General features: G+C 45.2%; 1 protein-coding gene across 7 annotated transcripts in view; it reads right to left on the reverse strand.

Annotated features, from left to right (window-relative positions):
• Positions 1–13,373, reverse strand: part of ATG13 (autophagy related 13) — a 52,914-nt gene that overhangs the window by 33,411 nt on the left and 6,130 nt on the right. For all 7 annotated transcript variants that reach the window (XM_054971184.1, XM_054971188.1, XM_054971187.1 and 4 more), the window contains exons 2-4: positions 2,101–2,182; positions 985–1,065; positions 385–504 (exon numbers count right to left, since the gene is read on the reverse strand). In XM_054971184.1, coding sequence (XP_054827159.1) covers positions 385–504; positions 985–1,065; positions 2,101–2,169 — 270 coding nt within the window. In that variant the 5' untranslated portion in view covers positions 2,170–2,182. The remainder of the gene's footprint in view (positions 1–384; positions 505–984; positions 1,066–2,100; positions 2,183–13,373) is intronic.

Genomic DNA, 13,373 nt, shown 5'->3' on the forward strand with positions numbered 1-13,373 from the left:
TATTTAAGCATTTAAACTATCATATGGTACCTATTTCTAAAAAAAATAATAATTTGGTTTTAGCTGAAAAACTATTCTGGTGAAAGAGTGATTGTGATGTCATTTTGCATAATCCTTAATGATTCAAATGGCCAAAATCCATCTTCTTGAGATTCACCTTCAGTGGAGGATAATACTTGTGATAATGAGATGGTGAGTGAGCTTTCAAGAGTAAAATGATCTTGTTTTTTATGTATTTTTAGTCTCCCAAACATGGTCAACAAACCATAGTATCACAAATTTCATGATATGAGTACATGTTAAAACTCCCCCCCAAAAAAAACTCCGGTGCACATGTCAAAGATAAAAATGGCAAAGAATACCACTATTTTGTTTATGCTTTACCTCAGAGGTTTTGAGTGAGATTTCCACACACATTGACCTTCCAACAGCAGGTAGCTGTCCTGCCAGGGCTTTTTTTGCTTCATGAGTAACTTCTGGTATGTCTTTGATTGCCAAGTTGAACTGCAAAATAAAAAGTGCTTTTACTTTTCAAGAATTTGTCTGAGAAACCTTATGAGATCTCCAAACACAAAATTTTCTACTGTTGCAAACTGCAGAGTACTAGTAGCTGTCTTGCAGTCTTTCCAACTATATTACTGTAGAACAGGAAGATAACTACTTCTTTTTTCTTTCTTGTCCTTCTGACCTATCAACTCCTCTCAAGTGCCACAAGTGTCTAACATCTCCTAGGCAAATATCAGCTAAGAACTAATTTCAGATATTGTTTAAATACAATTTTACAGTTACTATTGTGAGCCTTTGCAGGAATGTTTACATTGAGATGGAATGGGATAGAAGTACTTTAATCAAATAATAAACTATCTGGGAAATGTACTAGCTTTTTATTGTACTAATATTAAACTTCTTCTTAGAGTTTCCTGTATCATAACAGACCACAACAAATTACAGAGTCAAGAAATCGTTCAAAGGAATATGTTTTACCCAATCAGAGCCTGTTGGCGAGGATGATGATCGAGTACAGATCTTTTCTCCAAGTCGGGCCTGGACAATCACTTGGACAGACTGAAAGAAAATGTATTTATTTTTATTTGCTTCATTTATACCCAGCCTTTCTTCCCAATAGGGACCTAAAGTAGCTTCTGTCTTTCTCCTTTCCTCCATTTTATCCTACTGTGAGGTAGATTAAGCTAAGAGTGGCCCAAAGTCACTCAGCAAGTTTCCATGGGTCTTCCAGATGCTAGTCCAACACTCTGACCACTACATTACATACTTATTGATTTCTGAGTCATCAAAAACTGCTGTTCTCATCCCATTCAGGGCCCTTAAAGTGCTACACTCATGTAAAGAGATTAAAGAGAATGCAGAAACAAGAGAGAAATATGACTTTGTTCCTGTTACAGCCTTGTAGCCCTGATGTGTAACAATGACAAGCATGCACATTTTTAAAAGAGCAATTTTTAAGTAGCCATCCTGGTAATATCAAGACAATGCTATAATAATTTCCTAATCAAAAACTAGATATAGGGGAAAAATCACCTTGAACCTGAAGAAGTTATGCCATCAAGTAGTTTGCATGTTACTCGGTTTATTTTTTTTAATTTTGCCATCTGGATTTAGTTCATCTTTCTCTGTTTTGTTCCTACGGATATATCATCCCAGCCTCAGTTTCTTTATGTTCTTTACAAAATGCACAGAACACTTCAGAAAACTCTGTTGCTTCATACTGAAAGCTCAAATATATGCTTGAGATTCAGAGTGTCAGAGTCCTAACAGAATGTCCTTGAGAAACCATATATTCATGTCCACATCTATTAACAGATCATCTAAAGTTCATCAGCATCTTAAAAGGTCAACTGCACCCACACTTAAGAGAAATACTACTGTATTAATGAAATACTTATTTCTGATTGTTCCATATGATATTCTATACTTTTACAATCAGAGTGAAGACTCAGTTCAAAATGCTGTTAAGACTTAAATTTTGTACTACTCACTGTATGAACAAGGGCACAGAGATAACTGTAGGAAATTCCAGTATTTGCAATACAGATGCAGAACCAGTGGTGATGACACAACATAAGCAACAACAAAAATTACCTTTAAAGCAAAAAATTTGATGAACTTGTCCAGATCCTTCCTGTCCTGAGAACTGAGATCAGTATCCATTGCATATGGAAATCTGAAAGAGATAAGAGGCATGATGTCCTAATGTTTATTTAGGTTTCTAGATTCAAAGAGCATGACATCCTCTTGTATTATTTAAAAACAACAAGATAGCCAGTGAACTTTTGTAAACTATTCTAAGAAGATAATGCTTGACAAGCTGTCATATACATTTAATTACCCGAGTACATTTTTATGATATACATTAAACACACTACTAAGCTAGAAGAAATATACTCTAGTAAAGGTCTCATTTCTAATAATGACAATCTATGTCTTTTCAGAACTGATTCAGTAATCAGGACAGGAATAAATCACATTTCATTTAAGCTGAATGTACTAAAAATAACCAACATTTTATTCTTATGTGCATTTTAAGAAAACCTATTGTATTTTTACAGTGTAACGAAGATGCCCACAGGCATCTTCTGGCTACCTTATGCCATGTCAGGTCTTGCAGAACATCTTTGCTATTGTCCTAAGACAAGAGGAATAACTGTTTGCTTGGATTCTGTAGAGGTGGGTCATACTGCTTCCCCTATGAAGTGAGCTGCTAATGAAGGAGCCAAAAGCTCTGTAGACAGTTCTGCCTCTTCAAAGGCAGGGATGGAAGTAAATCCTCCTTCAGCAATAATTCGTTAGGAAAGAGGTCCCATAAGCCTTATTTTTGATTGAGAGTCCTCCTCAGTACTGGGCAGGAAGGGCTTATATCCTCTCCACCAGCAGGGAAATTACTACAAAGCTGTCACTTCAAACTTCCCCTGTACTTCAACTGTTCAATGGAGAACACACACACGAATCCCAGGAAATGCTGCCTCCTAGCCCTCTCATGACATCAGAGGGGAGGAAAGAGAAGATGCAATTAGGGGGGGAGAGGGAAGATGCAACCAAAACATTCCTTTGCTAGTAAATGTAGACATCTCCTTTTGGTGTGGAGATCAGTTGGCTTGTGTGAGGCTTCAAAGGAGTTTGCCGTGTTAGTTTGTAGCAGCAAAACAGCCAGACCATCCAATTCCAACGCAGTATCGAAGGCTTATACTGCATTGGAATTGGATGGTCTAGCTGTTTTGCTGCTACAAACTAACACGGCAAACTTCTTTGAAGCCTCACACAAGCCAACTGATCCCCACACCAAAAGGAGATGTTTACATTTACTAGCTAACGAATGTTTTGGTTGCATCCTCCCTCTCCCCCCCTAATTGCATCTTCTCTCTCCTCCCCCTCCTCTTCTATATTTGACCAGTTTCTGTACCATGCATCTGACGAAGAGAACTTGATTCTCGAAAGCTTATGCTACAATAAAATTGGTTAGTCTTAAAGGTGCTACTGGACTCTTTTTGATTTAGCATTCAAACAGTCTAGTGGAACAAAACTGAGATGTGGCACAAACTACCATGTACATCTCTTAGTGTCATAGCGGCTGGGGGACACAAATGTGGTAGCCATTGATGGTTGATGACTAAATTATCCCTTTATCACTAATCTAGAGATGCCAGTTTTACTCCAGCAGAATTTACAGTTGGTGTAGTGGAACAACTAAAGTGAAAGCAGTGAGACAAGAGGCCCCTGACTCCAAGCACCTATGCCATAAACTCCCTAGGGATCCTTACACAAACCAGCCACTGTTCCACCTCCAGTTGCAATACAAGGAAAACAGTATTCGTCTATGTTGAAAGCCCCTGAAGGGTTATAATGTACTATATGAACATTAAATATGTCTGCAATCAGTAGGGTCTATAGCTATAATTCCTCCAGGGGGTGCCTGCCCCTTCCCAGAGTGCAGACACAGCTTGTTTCCCACCGAAACAGTCTGCTCTCTGGGTGGAGTGACACCCCTGACCCTCAGTTTAGCCACCAGATTCTCCAGGTAAGTAGTGAAGAGCACACAGTGGGGAAGGAGAGGGGCATGTGTGCCTGCACAGAAGACTTCAATGAACCACAGTTACAGGTAAGGGCAATCCTGTTTTCATTGTCGGTCTTCTGTGCAGTCCCACATAGGAGATTAACAAGCTACTTATCCATGGAGGAGGAGTGCATTCTTCATGAGAACAGTGTTTGCAGGACCACTTGACCCATAGCTGTTTCCCTCCTGTTATGTACATCTAGGGCATAGTGCCTGATGAAGGTATCAGCTGAAGTCCATGTTGTGGCTCTACCGATGTCTTGTAAAGGAACCACTGTCTAGAATGGCAGATAGTTAGCAAACTGAATGCACCTGGGTTGAGCCGAGATTAGGTGGTTCCTCCTCCTCATTAAGATAAAGGATTGGCGTGGGCGGGGGGGAAAGGGTGGCCCGGTCGATGGCAAGCACAGGATTTTGTACTCTCTTGTCTCGTAAGTTTAGCCCAAGTTAGATGTGGTTTTTTTAAATTATTTATTGCCATTGCTGTTGTCTCTAGAGTGGCTTTTATTGACTTAATAAATAACTACTTTGCCTGTGGCTCGAGTGTCTGACTGCTTTGTGCAAGATCCTCCAGGCTAAGAACCCAGACCCAGGGCGGGTCTTATGTGAAACAGTGAGGTTCACTCCTCTAAAGTGCTGCTTGGAACCCAGGGTGGCTGTTAGCAGCACCCAGGATGGGACCAGAGGGTGTACCTGCTCTTTACAACCACTTTGAATAGGGCTGCTGAAGATGCCTGTGACTTGGTGGAATGAGCATAGACTCCCAGTGGATAAGGTAAGTCAGTTTATTCATAACACATCCTAATTATCCGAACTACCCATCTGACAATGGTTTGAGAAGTAGCTTTTTTGCCCTTACTTGGGCCTGCATAGCAAACAAAAAGTTGGACATCTGTCCTAAACGATGCAGTATGATTTAAATAAAAGAGTATAGTCTTCCTCATGTCCAGAGTATGGACAGTCCTCTCTGTCTCAGACATCAGAAAAGGAAAAAATACAGGCAGTATTCATTCTGTGAGTTGTGAAATTTGGAAACTATCTTCAGTAAAATCAAAAAAGAGTCCAGTAGCACCTTTAAGACTAACCAATTTTATTTTAGCATAAGCTTTCAAGAATCAAGTTCTCTTCGTCAGATGCCTGATACAGAGACTGGTCAAACACAGAAGAGCAAGAGAGGGAAGAGGCAATTAGGGGGGGAGGGGGAGGGAGCAATCAAAACATTCCTTTGCTAGTATATGTAAACATCTCCTTTTGGTGTGTGTATCAGTTGGCTTCAAAGGAGTTTGCCCTGTTAGTTTGTAGAAGCCAAACAGCTAGACCATCCAATTCCAATGCAGTATGGGCCTTCGGTAACCACAGCTCTCCCTGCCAGATGCATCTGACAAAGAGATCTGTGGTTCCCGAAAGCCCACGCCAGGTACCACTGAGCTCCCCCAGACCCCACCTCTGTAAAGGAAATCTGTTACCTGTGGTAATGTGATAACCATTCATAGTCCCTATTCAGTCCCAGCTTGACAGAGTCAAATTTGCATATGAATTCCAGTTCAGCAGCCTCCCGTTGGATTTTGTTTTTGAAAGGTTTCTGTTGAACTACAGTGACCTTTAAGTCTTTGATGGAATGTCCTGGTAGATTGAAGTGTTCTCCCACTGGTTTCTGGACGTTTCCATTTCTAATGTCAGATTTGTGTCCATTTATTCTTTTGCGTAGAGGTTGGCTGGTTTGTCCAATGTACAGAGCAGAAGGACATTGTTGGCACATGAGGGCATATATCAGATTGGAGGATGAGCAGCTGTAAGAGCCAGAGACAGTGTAGTTGATGCCATTGGGTCCTGTAATTGTATTCCCTGGGTAGATATAGGGGCAGAGCTGGCATCTGGGTCTGTTGCAGGGCCTGGTACCTGTGCTGGTGACTCTGATGGCCGATTCATGGTTGTGAGTGAGAAGTCGTTTAAGGTTGGGGGGCTGTCTGTAGGCAAGGAAAGGTCTTCCACCCAGGGCTTCTGAGAGAGAGGTATCATTTTCCAGGATGGGTTGTAGCTCACTGATGATACGTTGGATGGGTTTGAGCTGGGAACTATAGGTGACAACCAGTGGTGTTCTGTTGTTAGTTCCTTTAGGCTTGTCCTGGAGCAGGCTGTTTCTGGGTACTAGTCTGGCCCTGTTGATTTGTTTCTTCACTTCATTTGGTGGGTACTGTAGTCCCAAAAATGCTTGTTGTAAATCTCTTAAGTGTGAGTCTCGGTCCAGAGCATTGGAGCAGATACGGTTGTAACGTAAGGCTTGGCTGTAGACAATAGACCGAGTGGTATGTTTAGGGTGGTAGCTGGAGGCATGTAGATATGAGTATCGGTCTGTTGGTTTCCGGTATAAGGTGGTATTTATTCGTCCATTATGTAGTTGTACAGTGGTGTCCAGGAAGTGTACCTGTTGTGTAGAGTGGTCCAGGCTTAGGTTGATAGTAGGGTGAAAGTTATTGAAGTCTTGATGAAATCTCTCAAGAGCTTCCTTCCCATGGGTCCAAATGATGAAGATGTCATCCGGGTAACACAGGACGCCCCATCGTCTCAGGAAGAGACACTATCACGGTAAGAGTCTCAGGATACATGGACTCTATCCTCAGGCCCTATGCCACCAGCACACCCAGCTATTTACGGGACACCACTGACTTCCTCAGGAAAATACAGTCCATTGACAACCTACCTGATGACACCATCCTAGCAACCATGGATGTGGTGACTCTGCCTGTGTCTTGAATGTGTTGCCTCTGTAACTAACGATAATGGAGAAGAATGAGTTAAAAAAGGACATTTGTCTTCCTTGGCCTTGTAAAGCCCTTCGGCTTTCTCGGATGTAGAGGGAATAGAAGCTGCCTTCTGGCATAGCATAGACATTAAATCTATGAACTCCTCAATCATGGGGAACGCAATATTGGTCGGGTTCCCTGAATAAGGGTGTTGTAGTATCTTATTCTTGGGTCTTGATTCAGAATAAGCCATGTCTATGTCCAAGGATTTAGCCATTTGAGCATTTGCTCAGTGTATAGCTGAAAGTCATTTATAGAAGAAACAGGTTCCCTATCTCCCACAGCCTCAGCTGGTGATGGCTCAGATGGTAGAGTTGGGCTCTGTTCTCCCAGGTAGAGCTCTTGGTCTGATTCAGACAGATGAAGTGCCACAGATGATTTTGGGATGGAGTGCTATCGATGGTGCACCCTAGGATGTGTAAAGTTGGAAGCAGATCCTACAGTTTCTGCTCTGTAACTTTCACCCCAGTCTACTTCCCGAGGTGAAGGTGCTCCAATACCAAGCTGGATATCTGTGAGCACAGCAGCTTTGGTGAGAGATTTGTTCCTGCCTTCTAAGGGTTGTATAGGAGGGTTCTTGGGATAATTCCACTTTCTCTTCTGAGGAATAAACAGAACAGGAACCTGAGTGAGGAGAAAGGGTATGTGGGGTCTCCACTACCTCCAGGTCTATAACCTGCATCCTGTGGGAACTCCTTTTAAGTTTGCAGTGTTTTGATTTAGACTTGGTCTTCTTTTTTTGTGGTTCCAGAGACTCTGGAGTTGGCCCTTCAGTTTCTTTGGATCTATGCCAAACTGGGGACAGAGACAAATTCAGATTTGCGAAGGCAGGCATTACAGATGGGATTCATGCCGTCTCATCCAATGATTCTCTAGATTCAGAGTGCTGCCGGATCCAAGGGGCCATTGATGCTGATGAACTCTGAGTGCTTGAAGCTCGATGGTGCTATCGGATCCTTGATGTTGCGCGTTCCAATGGACTTGGAATGTCAGAAGCCAATTGATGGATCTGAGATGGAGTTGGATCCAATGAGCTGGGTGCACTCAAAATCAAGTGATGTCTCCAGATCTGAGGGGCTTGGAGCCTCTGACAGCATGACGGCCAGAGGAGTCAGATCTGATCGATGGATGAGCTCCGCAAGAGCAGAGAACTTAGCTGATTTAGCAGATGGGTTAGCCAAAGCTGACAATGCCTGTTCCTATAAAGTGGCCTTGAACCTGGTAGGTCTTTCTGCTCTGCCCTTAAGGGTGAAGCTCTGGCAGCATTTGCACAAGTTAACATTATGCCCCTCTTTCAAGTGCCTGTCTGTTTTAGTCATTTTTGTACTACACTGAGTGCATTTTTTAAATAAAGCTTTCTCAGCCGTTCTGAATGTCTCTCTTCTTTCATCAAAGTGAAGATGAAAATTGATGGAAGATCGCTAAGAAGACCCTCTCCATTTGGCAGCAAAAGAGGAACTGAGGGTTGAGGGTGTTGCTCCTTCCAGACAGCAGGCTGTGTCACTGGGAAATAAGTGCACCTGCACTCTGGGAAGGGGCAGATGACCCCTAGAGGAATTTTAGAAACTACCGATTGGCAGATCTGCACATGCACAGTCCCATGTATGACTGCACAGAAGAACGAGAATGAATTGTGAATGGTTAAACACAATGTAGAACAAAAAGGGAGGTAACAAATTTGACCCGAGATGTGGTAGGAACAATGCATGTCTGCTTGCCCACAATGTAGCTTCAGAATCTGACAAAATATAGATCTTATTTCTCTTATTGTGTAAACAGTATTATATAATTTTGAGAGACCATTTAAAGAAACAGCACTATCAATTAACAACAACATTCGATTTATATACTGCCCTTCAGGACAACTTAATGCCCACTTAGAGCAGTTTTCAAAGTATGTTATTATTGTATTGTCGAAGGCTTTCACGGCCGGAGAACGATGGCTGTTGTGGGTTTTCCGGGCTGTATTGCCGTGGTCTTGGCATTGTAGTTCCTGACGTTTCGCCAGCAGCTGTGGCTGGCATCTTCAGAGGTGTAGCACCAAAAGACAGAGATTGAGAGATCTGAGAGACACTGAGAGATCTCTGTCTTTTGGTGCTACACCTCTGAAGATGCCAGCCACAGCTACTGGCGAAACGTCAGGAACTACAATGCCAAGACCACGGCAATACAGCCCGGAAAACCCACAACAGCCATATGTTATTATTATCCCCACAACAAACACCGAGTGAGGTGGGTGGGGCTGAAAGAGCTCCTAGAAGCTGTGACTGACTCAAGGTCACTCAGGTAGCTTCAAGTGGAGGAATGGGGAATCAAACCTGGTTCTCCAGATTAGAGTTCTGTGTTCTTAACCACTATACCAAACTGGCTGTTACACCTTCCATACTTTTCCTCATATATAGTTATAAGAAGACAGAATGGTGTCAGAAGTAGAGCTGCACTAAAAAGGGAAAATGAGGTGAAATCATAACTTCTTCCTATTCTATCGGTGGACTCCTGTCAGAAGCAGGAGGTTCCACTGGAGAAAGAGGAAAGGCAATTTGCCTGATTTCCCCTTCCCTACTGCTGTTTCTTATGGAATCGCTTGCAACCCAGCAGTGCCTTTTCACAAGTCACAACTGCCTAATTTAGGAAGAGGAAAAAAGGAAAGACCTGCTTCCACACATACCTTGTGCTCTAGGTTCATAAGATTCAACTTTTCTCAACCTTTCTGCAAACTCCTGTTTATCCTTTTTTGACGGAAAAACTAACACATTCAAATTGCAGCATTTCTCATAACTTTTAAATACAGAATCACATTCTGAATTAAGTCCACCTACACCACACCTTCTTTATGATGACCCCACCCTACCATTCAATTTAGCCTGTTACGTGGTCACTGAGATCTCCTGTGTCTCACTGCTACTATTATAGCAATTTGCTTGGGACGCCTTGCAAAGCAGTGTTGCAGCTAGCTACAGGTATGACTCGAACTGGGGACCTCAGGCATGGAACGCGTGTATGGTTCTACAGCATTTTGCTTTTCTCTGCAGTCTTTCCTGTCCTGGTATATATGGATAGCTCTGGTACCAAGGCCACTGGAGGATTTCACATGGCCCATGCTGTGTCTTTGCCTTCCATATCTAGTTGGGTGTGTGCTGAAAGGAATACCAGAAGTCTGCCTCCTCTTTCTGTTTTGCTACTATTGGTTTCTTTGTGACCAAAAGTCAAACTTTACTTTTTGTGGCTTCCTTACTACTCCTGCATTTCACATCCATGCTCTTCCCCAGTAAGATACTGAAAAACTAATCAGAAATGCCTTCTATAATTGTGTAAGTCATATGCTCTCTTGTTGCTGTTCTAATACTTTTGACCCTTGTCTGATCCTCAAACCTTTATTTCTCTCCTGGGCTTTAATCTGTGTTTGGGATTCCTCTGCAAAGTAAGCCATAGCAGTGTCTAGGTGACCTGGTTGGACTGACCATACTTCCTTTCACTGCATGTTGTGTATGCACAACAAGGGATTCAAATCCATCTCTACAGTAGTGACAGGGCTCTTATGGGATATGCCATAGTTCTGGCCACAAAAGAGGGTGCTGTGTTTCTGGTGTTCCCTTTGTTGTATTCTGAATGAGATTAAGGGCAAGGTGACATCAGAGAAGCATGCCAGCATTGATCTACATTGGTTGGCTGCTTCCATATATAGTTGACAGGGAGCGATATCAACATTAAGCTCCCTGACTGGTAGATGTAGAATAATGCAGCTATTATGCTCTCAGCTCCCTGCAGTTGGGTCTTTTTATAAATATATGTTCTCTGCTGCGAGACTGAAGGATACATTCTAGCTACATTGGAGTTAATGCAGTATAATGCAGTATAAGTTGCACTGGCCCTATAACTAATTGTACTGGTAAACTGCGGGAGATTAGAAAACATTGTTCTAAAATATTTCCAGTGTTCTTTTGCCATAATGTTAAAGTCTTCTTGCTGCTTTCTTTATTCTCTATTCTGGCACCTCTATTGTTTTCCTCCTTGTTGATGATTACATTGAAATAAAAGGTGTAAAGAAATAGACAATCCTGTCCCATACGCTGTTATTTCTAGGAAAAGGAGGTATGAATTAATGTCAGCCATCTTTCTTTCTTATAGTAATACAGATTACTGTCTGGAGTCTGAGGCTCAGCCCCCAGACTTACTGGGAGGAGGGGATGGGAGACAGCTACCCAGCCACCCCAACCGACACACCGGTCCAAAACCCGACAGCGATAGAGGGAGGGGGAGAAGCACCAAAGCCTCAGAGGGTCAGATGAGGTAGGTGGAAGCCAGCTAGCCCCACCCTCCAGTGGGAGCCTAGGAGCACAGACAGGGGGAGTGAGGACAGCCAAGAAGGGACCCCACCAGTAGGAGAGGGCACAAGATGTGGGGACGGCCAGCCGGCAGCAAGCCAGCTGGCAACCTTACCCATAGTGGAGGAAAGGCAGCACAGGGCCGCGCCCCAACCTGCAGGCAGGCTAGAGGGAGTTAACAAGAGCCAGATGAGGCTGGGAACAAAGCAGCCCCAGATGGGGCTGCCTGAGGCATTCAGCAGAGGAAGCCCAGCAGCCAGCAAGAAGGCACAGGTGTGACTGCCCAGAGCAGCCAGCGAAGTAACCACAGGTGTGGCTGCCTAAGATGGCCAGGGCCATGGCTAGAGGGCTGGGGGTGTGGTTGGCAGGTGGAGCCAGGAATGGGAGAAGGGATATAAGGAAAGTTTACTCACAAGATGTGGTGGTGAGTTAGGAGTAGGAAGTGGGAGAAGGGTGTGGATTGTGTAGGAGCATGATGGAGTGTGGTAGAGGGAGAGAGGTGCTGAAAGGAGGGAGAGCATGGAAGATGGTGAAGAGGAGGAGTGAGCCTGGAGGAGACAAGGAGGCTGAAGGCTTTGGAAGGCGGGAAGGGGAGACAGCCAGGACTCTGCGAGTGGACTGAGAGGGGGAAGTGAGGGTGATGTACACCCCCCTCCTTCTGCAGAGAGAGAAACTGACCTCCCAGAGTCAAGATCAGGCACGCTGGCACATGGCACAGTGGTGCCCGGGGAGGAACCTGACAAGGTGGCCCATACGGGTAACTCTCGTCCGCGCTGGGTCTTTCCTGAAGGGACTCTACTTACTGGAATGGACCTCACCCAGCTCCAACAATGGCTAGCGGGATGCTAGGAAGAGGTCTGGCAGTGGCTAGCCGCCCAACACCAAGAAGCCCAGGCCACGTTGGTGCAGGAGCTCGAGCAGCTGTGGGAGGCCCGCAGTCAGAAGGAGTATGCAGTTGCATGGGAGACCACACGGGGCCCCGCAATGGGGCTTGAGGGGATGCTGGGCTTATTCACACTGGTGGTATTGTGCCAGCAAAGGCTACAGGCTCTCATCGACTCAGCTAACTCCCTGACGATGGTCCAGGCCCACCTCCTACCACTGGATTTACCAGTTCACCAGTGGGCTCAGCTGGCATGCATATCAGGCCACGCTCAGAGGTGGCCCCTCATCCCGGTGGTGCTAGAATACCTCAGAACCCCCCACCACATGGAGGTGGCCAGGGTAGCCAACCTGCCGTACCTGGTACTGTTGGGACAAGATGTCCCGGACTTCACGTGCCTTCTCCAGGGGGCGCTAGAGATGATGGCGGTCCTCCAAGCAGAGGTAGAAGACAACCCTGACGCCAGGCTCAGCACCACCCAAGGGGGCTGCAGGCACAGGGGGGAAACAGAAGGTGACCCTGACACTGGGCCCAGCACCGCCCAAGAGGGCCACAGGAACAGGGGGGAAGCCCTGCCGTCCTGGTCGTCTGACCCCGAGTTTTGCAGGTGCAGGTGAGGGATGTGTCCCTACAGGCACTACGAGACGCTGTGGCAGTGGAAGAGGGGCAGGTGTGTAATGAGCGGAAAGCAGGGCAATTGCCACGGATCGAGAAGCAACAAGGAGTACAGGTCTGTATGGCCAGAGCTCCGAATGGGCAAGGCAAGATCCGGCAGGTCTTAGTGCCCGACTCCTACCGCGCTGAGGTTCTTTGCTTCGCCCACGAGCGTGCCTGGGCAGCCCATCTAGGGCCTCATAAGACCCAGGTGAAGCTCCTTGAGCACTTCTTCTGGCTATCAGTAAACACGGATGTGAAGGACCACTGCTGCTCTTGCACCACGTGCCAGTGGGGGACGGCACGACAACACCTCAGGGCCCCGCTTGCCCCACTGCCTGTAATTGAAACTCCTTTTTGGCGTATAACAATGGACTTTGTAGGGATGTTGCCCTGCACCCCCCGGGGATGCCGCTACACCCTGGTGATAGTAGATTATGCTACCTGATTTCCCAAGGTCATTCCGCTGAAGACGATGCAAACACCAGGGGTGGTGTGCATTCTGTTACGACTATTTGCAATGGTGGGACTACCAGCAGAGATCGTGACGGATCGAGGGGGACCCTTCTGGTCGGCGGTGATGCGACATCTCTGCCAAAACTTAGGGATCCGACAGGTGTGCACCTCCGTGTACCACC

This window comes from Eublepharis macularius, chromosome 2, assembly GCF_028583425.1.
Source record: "Eublepharis macularius isolate TG4126 chromosome 2, MPM_Emac_v1.0, whole genome shotgun sequence".
NCBI lineage: Eukaryota > Metazoa > Chordata > Lepidosauria > Squamata > Eublepharidae > Eublepharis > Eublepharis macularius.